At 40.9% G+C, this 8762-nt stretch overlaps 1 protein-coding gene across 1 annotated transcript; it reads right to left on the bottom strand.

Annotated features, from left to right (window-relative positions):
- Positions 1 to 855: 855 nt before the first annotated feature.
- On the bottom strand, positions 856 to 8153 carry LOC142256451 (phospholipase A2 inhibitor gamma subunit B-like). The gene is made up of 4 exons (XM_075328137.1): positions 8047 to 8153; positions 7812 to 7958; positions 5128 to 5277; positions 856 to 1561 (listed from the first exon to the last, which is right to left on the bottom strand). The coding sequence occupies exons 1-4, from the start codon at positions 8072 to 8074 to the stop codon at positions 1446 to 1448; spliced, it is 441 nt and encodes a 146-aa protein (XP_075184252.1). The 5' UTR covers positions 8075 to 8153; the 3' UTR covers positions 856 to 1445.
- Between the last annotated feature and the right edge of the window lie 609 nt (positions 8154 to 8762).

Genomic DNA, 8762 nt, shown 5'->3' with positions numbered 1-8762 from the left:
CCCGCTGAGAACCCGTCTGGACCTGGGCTTTTCCCTGACTTCAAATCTGAGACTACCGCATTGACCTCCTCCAGGGAGAAGTCCTCTTCCAGCTCCAGTAAGGTATCATTTGAGATGGAAGGGAGATTATGGGATTTCAGGTAAGCTTTAACATCATCTTGAGTCCCATATGTCGCTATGTGTCCCGATTGTCCCCTAATATCATAAAGCGCCTTGTAGTATGTGCGGAAGCCTGCTAAAATGTCCTGGTTGCTATGCAAATGACCATCACTTCCTGGGTCCTTTATGAAAGGGATGTAAGTATTCATGGAGCGGGGATGGAGGGCCCTTGCAAGAAGCTTCCCACTTCTATTGCCCAGTTGATAAAAGCGGCTTTTGAGATGTTCTCTTAAGCCCCTGGATTTCTGGTCTAATACCTCTAGTAATTTATGTCTGGTTGTAGAGAGTTGTGCGTAGGTTGTAGGAGATGAGTCCCGTTTGTGTTTGCTTTCTAGTGAGGCAATCTGGTTAGATAACTGCGTTATTTCAATGGCTCTTTCTTTTTTCAGGCGGGTACCATATCTTTTTTCAGGCGGGTACAGTATGTCTTTGAGGCTCTCCTTTATGTCTAATACATTGTGTATTGGAGTCCCTTTTCCTTCTAATTTTTGGTATTTCTTTCATAGTCCGCTTTGTGAGTTTCATAGTCGCTCCTTAATAAATTAAACAGGATGTGTCTGACCATGTCACACACACCAGATGCCCAGATAGGTAGTAAGATCTTACAATTACATTTTCTGGTGAATGTTTTGTTTTGCCATGAAAGCAATGAGAAAGTACACAACTGTAGCATAAGGGGGAAAGAGGCATTTTTTTATTTTATTTTTTTAATTTTCTTTATATATACATCTCATGTTCCTGTAAAATCCATTTTAACCTCAGTTTTATATGTTTTATTGTCAGAAAGTAAAAGTGGTTTAATACTCTGACAACATTGTTCCCGGCAGCAACCTGGGAGTCAGAGATGCGTCCAGGCGTCTTCCCAATGCTTTTCCCATTCCATTTGAGCGCTGTTTCCATCCATTTTAGGGATTTTAATGCCACCCTAAATGTCTTGGGAGGGTCTTGTGGAAAAATTCTCATGTTTGCCAATGACTTTCATTATACTCGTTACTTAAGAAAAGCACCCAGGCGTCCATGTTGCTCAATTCGAGTATCAAGCACCCAAACATTTTGGTTCTCCCTCAACACCAACAGAGACAACACATTGCTTCATGAAAATGTATTATTAAAGATCTCCGATTATCAAAACTTAATTTAAATCTTAAGTTTCAGAATTGACTTCTTCCAGTATTTAAGTAAAATACTCTACTATATCATTTGCAATTAAGATAAATTAAATTAATATCTTCAGACTTGAAGGCGACTGATTCATTCTTGAAGACGTCTGGATTAGTCTATAACATCTAACACTTAACGAGCACCTTGTGTATTTTCTCTATTCCAATATTGGTGTCAAAGTTGTATTTGCAGCAGTCAGAATTAGCACAACCTTTGGCAGAATACAGCTCCACTGACCCATCTGTAGACAAAAAACAACAGAAATTAGATGAAATACATTATGAACATGCTCTAACTTCTAAACAAAAAATTCATCTAAAACAGTATTTGAAGGATCTAAATACTCAAATCTGCCCTGGAGCCTTGAGCACTTCACTCCGGGATGTTCTGGGGTCAAGATGATGAACTTGTTTTATTTTAGATTATTTGTAAAATATATTTCAGTTGTGCTCAAAAGTTTACATACACATTTTTTGTTTTCTTGGCCTTTTTACAGAGAATATGAATAACACAATATCTTTTTTTCCACTCATGGGTAGTGTTTTGTGACGCAATTTATTGCCAAACTACTGTGTTTTCTCTTTTTAAATCAGAATAACAAAAGCATCCAAATGACCCTGATGAAAAGTTCCCATCCCCCAGTTCTTAATACCGTGTATTGCCCCCTCTAATATCAATGACAGCTTGAAGTCTTTTGTGGTAGTTGTGGATGAAGCTCTGTATTTTCTCAGATGATAAGGCTGCCCATTCTTCTTGGTCAGATGATAAAGCCGCCCATTCTTCTTGGTCAGATGGTAAGGTTGCCCATTCTTCTTGGCGCCTCCAGTTCCTGTAAATTCCTGGGCTTTCTTGCATGACTGCGCTTTGCTTGAGTTCTCCCCAAAGTGGCTCATCTCAGAACACTGAGATGGCCACTCCAGAACCTTCCCTTTCTTCTGCTGTAGCCAATGACAGGTCGATATGGCCTTGTGTTTTGGATCGTTGTCATGTTGAAATGTCCAAGTACGTCCAAAGGGCAGCTTCCGCAAATTTGCAAATTTGTCTCCAGTATTTGCTGATAACATCCTGCTCTCATCTTTCCTCCAATTTTGATCAAGTTTCCTGTGTCTTTGTAGCTCACACATCACTGCATCATCAGCGATCCTCCTCCATGCTATACAGTAGGAATGGTGTTCCTTTCATCATAGGTCTTGTTGACACTTCTCCAAATGTAACGTTTATAGTTGAAGCCAAAAAGTTCGATTTTGGTCTCATCACTCCAAATTCCCTTGTTCCAGAAGTTTGGAGGCTTATCTCTGGGCCGTTTGTCGTATTGTAGATGAGATACAATCATATGAAAAAGTTTGGGCACCCCTATTAATGTTAACCTTTTTTCTTTATAACAATTTGGGTTTTTGCAACAGCTATTTCAGTTTCATATATCGAATAACTGATGGACTGAGTAATATTTCTGAATTGAAATGAGGTTTATTGTACTAACAGAAAATGTGCAATCTGCATTTAAACAACATTTGACCAGTGCTACAGTATGGGCACCCTTATCAATTTCATGATTTGAACACTCCTAATTACTTTTTACTGACTTACTAAAGCACTAAATTGGTTTTGTAACCTCATTGAGCGTTGAACTTCATAGGCAGGTGTATCCTGAGATATCATGAGAAAAGGTATTTAAGGTGGCCACTTGCAAGTTGTTCTCCAATTTGAATCTCCTATGAAGAGTGGCATCATGGCCTCCTCAAAACAACTCTCAAATGATCTGAAAGCAAAGATTATTCAACATAGTTGTTCAGGGGAAGGACAAAAAGTTGTCTCAGAGATGTAAACCGTCAGTTTACACTGTGAGAAACATAGTAAGGAAATGGAAGAACACAGGCACAGTTCTTATTAAGCCCAGAAGTGGCAGGCCAAGAAAAATATCAGAAAGGCAGAGAAGAAGAATGGTAAGAACAGTCAAGGACAATCCACAGACCTCCTCCAAAGACCTGCAGCATCATCTTGCTGCAGATGGTGTCAATGTGCATCGGTCAACAATACAGCGCATGTTGCACAAGGAGAAGCTGTATGGGAGAGTGATGCGAAAGAAGCCGTTTCTGCAAGCACGCCACAAACCGAGTCGCCTGAGGTATGCAAAAGCACATTTGGACAAGCCAATTACATTTTGGAAAAAGGTCCTGTGGACTGATGAAACAAAGATTGAGTTGTTTGGTCATACAAAAAGGCGTTATGCATGGAGGCAAAAAAAATACGGCATTCCAAGAAAAGCACTTGCTACCCACAGTAAAATTTGGTGGAGGTTCCATCATGCTTTGGGGCTGTGTGGCCAAATGCCGGCACCGGAAATCTTGTTAAAGTTGAGGGTTGCATGGATTCAACTCAGTATCAGCAGATTCTTGACAATAATGTGCAAGAATCAGTGACGAAGTTGAAGTTACGCAGGGGATGGATATTTCAGCAAGACAATGATCCAAAACACCGCTCCAAATCTACTCAGGCATTCATGCAGAGGAACAATTACAATGTTCTGGAATGGCCATCCCAGTCCCCAGACCTGAATATCATTGAGCATCTGTGGCATGATGTGAAGCGGCTGTCTATGCTCGGCGACCATCAAACTTAACTGAACTGGAAGTGTTTTGTAAACAGGAATGGTCAAATATTCCTTCATCCAGGATCCAGGAACTCATTAAAAGCTACAGGAAGCCACTAGAGGCTGTGATTTTTGCAAAAGGAGGATCTACAAAATATTAATGTCACTTTTATGTTGAGGTGCCCATACTTTGGCACCGGCCAAATTTTGTTTAAATGCGGATTGCACATTTTCTGTTAGTACAATAAACCTCATTTCAATCCAGAAATATTACTCAGTCCATCAGTTATTAGATATATGAAACTAAAATAGCTGCTGCAAAAACAAAAATTGTTATAAAGAAAAAAGGTTAACATTAATAGGGGTGCCCAAACTTTTTCATATGACTGTACTTTGTTGCACTTGTTCAGTAATGGATTTCTTCTGGTGACTCGACCATGCAACCCATTTTTCTTCAAGTGCTTCCTTATTGTGCATCTTGAAGCAGCCGCACCGCTAGTTTTCAGTGAGTCCTGTATTTCAGTTGATGTTATTTGTGGGTTTTTCGTTGCATCCCGAACAATTTTCTTGACAGTTGTGGCCAAATTTGTTGGTCTACCTAATCGTGGTTTGCTTTTTACAGAGCCCCTGATTTTCCATTTGTTAATCACAGTTTGAACACTGCTGACTGGCATCATCAATTCCTTAGATATCTTTTTGTATCCCTTTCCTGTTTTATACAGTTCAACTATCTTTTCCTGTAGATCCTTTGACAATTCTTTTGCTTTCACCAAGACTCACAATCCAGAAACATCAGTGGTTGGATGAAAGATGCAAGAGTCTGTCTGGATCCCAGAAACTCACTCAGCTTTTATACACACACTGGCAAACAGGTCACAGGTGAGGATGTCACCTTTATTAGCCATTCAAACCCATTTGTGTCAACTTCTGTGCATGTTATCAGCAAAAATCACCAGGGTGTGGGAACTTTTGATCAGGGTCATTTGGATATTTTGGTTGTCATTATGATTTAAAAAGAGAAAACACAGTAGATGACAATAAATGGCTTCACACGACCACTAACCATAAGTGGGGAAAAAGATTGTGTGCTATCATTCATATTCTCTGAAAAAAGGTCAAGAAAGCAAAAAAATCTGCCGGGGTGTGTAAACTTTTGAGCACAACTGTATTTAGGTTATATAATTGTAAAATATAAAAACAACAGCAATTTTTCTCACCTGGATTATGCACTTTACCCCTGTATTCAACACATTTATCCATGGATCCGGTGCACGTTATCGTCTTGTCAGTCTTGCATTCGTCCAAAGTGTCGTTACAGTGGGCGGTTGGACACATTACACCATTTGGAGTTGGATCTTCTTCAGCAACTGGAAATACACACAATATTTTTCGAATTAAAGACCTTACCCCAATTTTAACATGTTAAACTCGCCACATCATGAAATAGTGGCTTCAAAGCTAAACAAAAAGAATATTTTTTGGGGGTGTGTACTTTTCCCCTCAATGATGCCACTTAATTTTGATTGGGCAATGGCATTCCGGGTGAAAAGTACTCACCCCCACAGAAGGAGCACAGCTAATACCCCCTTGTGCTTAGCAAAATTGGAATCTCAACTTTACAAATTAATATTTCTACAGTAGAGACCAATCATAAGCAGACAGGAGGTGTCCTACAGGGGGAAACAAGAACGCGTCACAAAAAAGGTCAAACTGCATTGTCTTGTGAGACATGTAATAACAAATAGTAATGTTCTCTTCTGTGATCTGGATGTCGACACCTACTCTGTGTCATTGCAAACATCTTTTGCATCTTTCATCTCAAAACACTGTGAGTGTGGGGGGAGGGGAAATAGAGAAAACTATGTGTCATTACAGACACCTCTCAGTGTGAGAGAAGTGGGAGAAGAGCACAGCTGACAGTGCCCTCAGCTGAAAGGTGCAAGACTTGTTTGTAATGACACTTTCTCTATTTCCCCTCCCCCCACACTTACAGCGTTGTGTGATAAAAGATGCAAGAGGTGTTAGTAATGACATATAGCTCAGCTCTACTCTAAAATGCCCTCATTATTTGTTTTGTCAAGTAATGCTTCAACATGTTTGAAAAGAGAATTGTACTTTCAACATATTTTTCACATAAATCAATAGTGAAAATGTGATGGCGAGAACCCGGGTGTAATAAGACCCCAAACCACTAGATGTCGCCAGGCAGACTGGTGGTCTGGATCTGCCGAGCTTGTACACTAGGTGTCGCTAGACACACCTAGCAAGGGGCAGTCAAGCAAGCCATGGGTCAAAAGCCAGGAGATAACGTAAATTATAAAAGGAGCGAGCAGAGTCGGGGTTGGTAAACAGAGAGGTCATGTAAGTACAAGGGAGCAAGCAGAGCTGGAGTCAGGGGATGAGCTGGGGTTGGTTAACAGAGAGGTTACATAAGTACAAGGCAACAAGCAGAGCCAGAGTCAGGGGATGAGCTGGGGTCAGTAAACAGAGAGGTCACATAACTACAAGGAAGTGACCAGAGCTGTAGTCAGGGAATAAGCCGAGGTCAGGGAGCCAAGAAATCAAGTCAGTAGGTAAGGAGATGGGAAGAGGACAGCGGAATTAGGTAGCAGGACAATATTAAGTCAGACACTTACGGGAACCAAAGATGTGCACTGCAAAACAGGAACTATCACTGGCGGCATACCGGGTGAAACAGCTCCCAGATAAAGCAGAGCAATCACCCGGAAAGAGGCTCCAAAGAACAGACCCCCTCCCACATCACACAGGACTTGACCGGGTACCGGGGAAAAATATGGGGTCGAGCGTAGGCCCTACAGGAGAGCAGAGCTCCGCTGCAGAATTATGACAAACAAAATGAGAAACTTTTTAATAAATATGATCAAAGAAATCCAATTCTTTCTCCACTTATGAGACACTTCTTTCCCTCCACACATCTCCTGAATGCATTATTCACTCTGAAAAATAGATAACTCCACCTTGTTCATAACAAACAGACTGTTAACTCCCTACAGTGTCAAGTGACACAGACCATTGTACTGTATAGAGAGGGAGCAGGGTAGAGGAAATAAGATGAGGGAGAAACAAGAAATATCATCTTCTATGCTGCGGCATGAACCTGTGTACTAAAGCGAGCTTTACATGCAGTGTCATGACTAGCGATGTCGCTGTTGAAAGCACCCGCCACTGTCGGTTGTGCGTCACGGGCAAATCACTGCCCGTGGCGCATAACATCGCTTACACCCGTCACATGGACTTACCTGCCTAGCGACATCGCTGTGGCAGGTGAACCGCCTCCTTTCTAAGGAAGCGGTTCATGCGGTGTCACAGCGGCGTCACTAAGAGGCCGCCCAATAGATGCGGAGGGACGGAGATGAGCGGCCGTAACATCCCGCCCAACTCCTTCCTTCCTCATTGCCGGCGGCCGCAGGTACAGTGTTGTTCCTCGTTCCTGCGGTGTCACACATAGCGATGTGTTCTGCCGCAGGAACGACAAACAACCTGCGTCCTGCAACAGCAACGATATTCGGGAAAGGAACGACGTGTCAACGATCAACAATTAGGTAAGTAATTTTGATCGTTAACGGTCGTTCCTGCGTTTCACACGCAACGACGTCACTAACGAGGCCAGATGTGCGTCATGAATCCCGTGACCCCAACGACATCTCGTTAGCGATGTCGCTGTGTGTGAAGCCCGCTTTAGGGATGAAGAGCAACAATCCATCCCTGCAGAATAGCAACTGAAATGTCAATTCTTTCTCAACCTCCAGTGCTTTAATGATTATTGGAAGGCTGAAAAACTTTTCTATTTCACTAGACTATATTTTTGCCACTAGTTAAGAATCATTATAGAATAATAATTGCATAATCAATCTTTTATTATTAGCATTATGACACTTACATTCATATTGCGCAGTGTTGCATAATTCCCCAGTGCAGCAAATCGCATTAAATCGAAATCTGATAGTTTCCATCATTTCTGCGCCCTTACTTGCACACAAAGTTTCATTGGCACAACCTTTATATATTGAATTATAATCTTTTTCACCTATAAAATAAATACATTGACATAATATAATCAGAGTGGAGATGCTGATTCTCTATGTTTGTTAAACAGAAAGCTGAATTGTACTCACCACTGTGAAAGTATTGGCAGACGGTCATACATCGATTTCCGAGGCATTCGGTCTCAGACACGTTACATTTTGTGGAGGAGAGGGACTCACACGAAAAACATTTATAGGAAATGACTGGAAAATAATGGTTAAATCCTTTGATATTATATGGAGCCAATAATAAAAAAGCATTCAGATAAAATAGCAAATATTATGGTTGTCATAAAATTGTGTTTCATAATCACAGCCAAAGGGACATGGGTCATGCCCAAGCGTATTAAGTGGCTCTACAGTAACTTAATTTCTTGATTTATAAAGGTATCATGGTATATTATATCATGATACATGCCAAATTTTAATTTCTTTATTTTTTTTTAATTTCACATATTACAGATATGAAGGTGTGCTTCAATGGTTACACTCTATAGGAGAGAGAGGACCCCACTAATCGTAAGAGCTTGTAAGAGCTTACACTCTACAGGAGAGAGTAGACCCAACCGATCATAAGAGCTTACAATCTACAGGAGAGAGAGGACACCGCTGACCATAAGAGTTTACACCCTACAGGAAAGAGAGAACCACGCTGACCATAAGAGCTTACATGCGGCAATGCCAGATATGTATTTTGTATGGGCGGAAATGGGTGAAATTTTAACTTCTATATTATTTTATTTATCTCATATTTTGTTTTACTTATTATTGTATATTGTAGTAGGATCTTAAAACTAGGATCATCC

This window comes from Anomaloglossus baeobatrachus, chromosome 11 (genome assembly GCF_048569485.1).
Source record: "Anomaloglossus baeobatrachus isolate aAnoBae1 chromosome 11, aAnoBae1.hap1, whole genome shotgun sequence".
Taxonomy (NCBI): Eukaryota; Metazoa; Chordata; class Amphibia; order Anura; family Aromobatidae; genus Anomaloglossus; species Anomaloglossus baeobatrachus.
The sequence above is the reverse complement of the archived record's forward strand: the minus strand, read 5'-3'. Positions and strand labels throughout refer to the sequence as shown.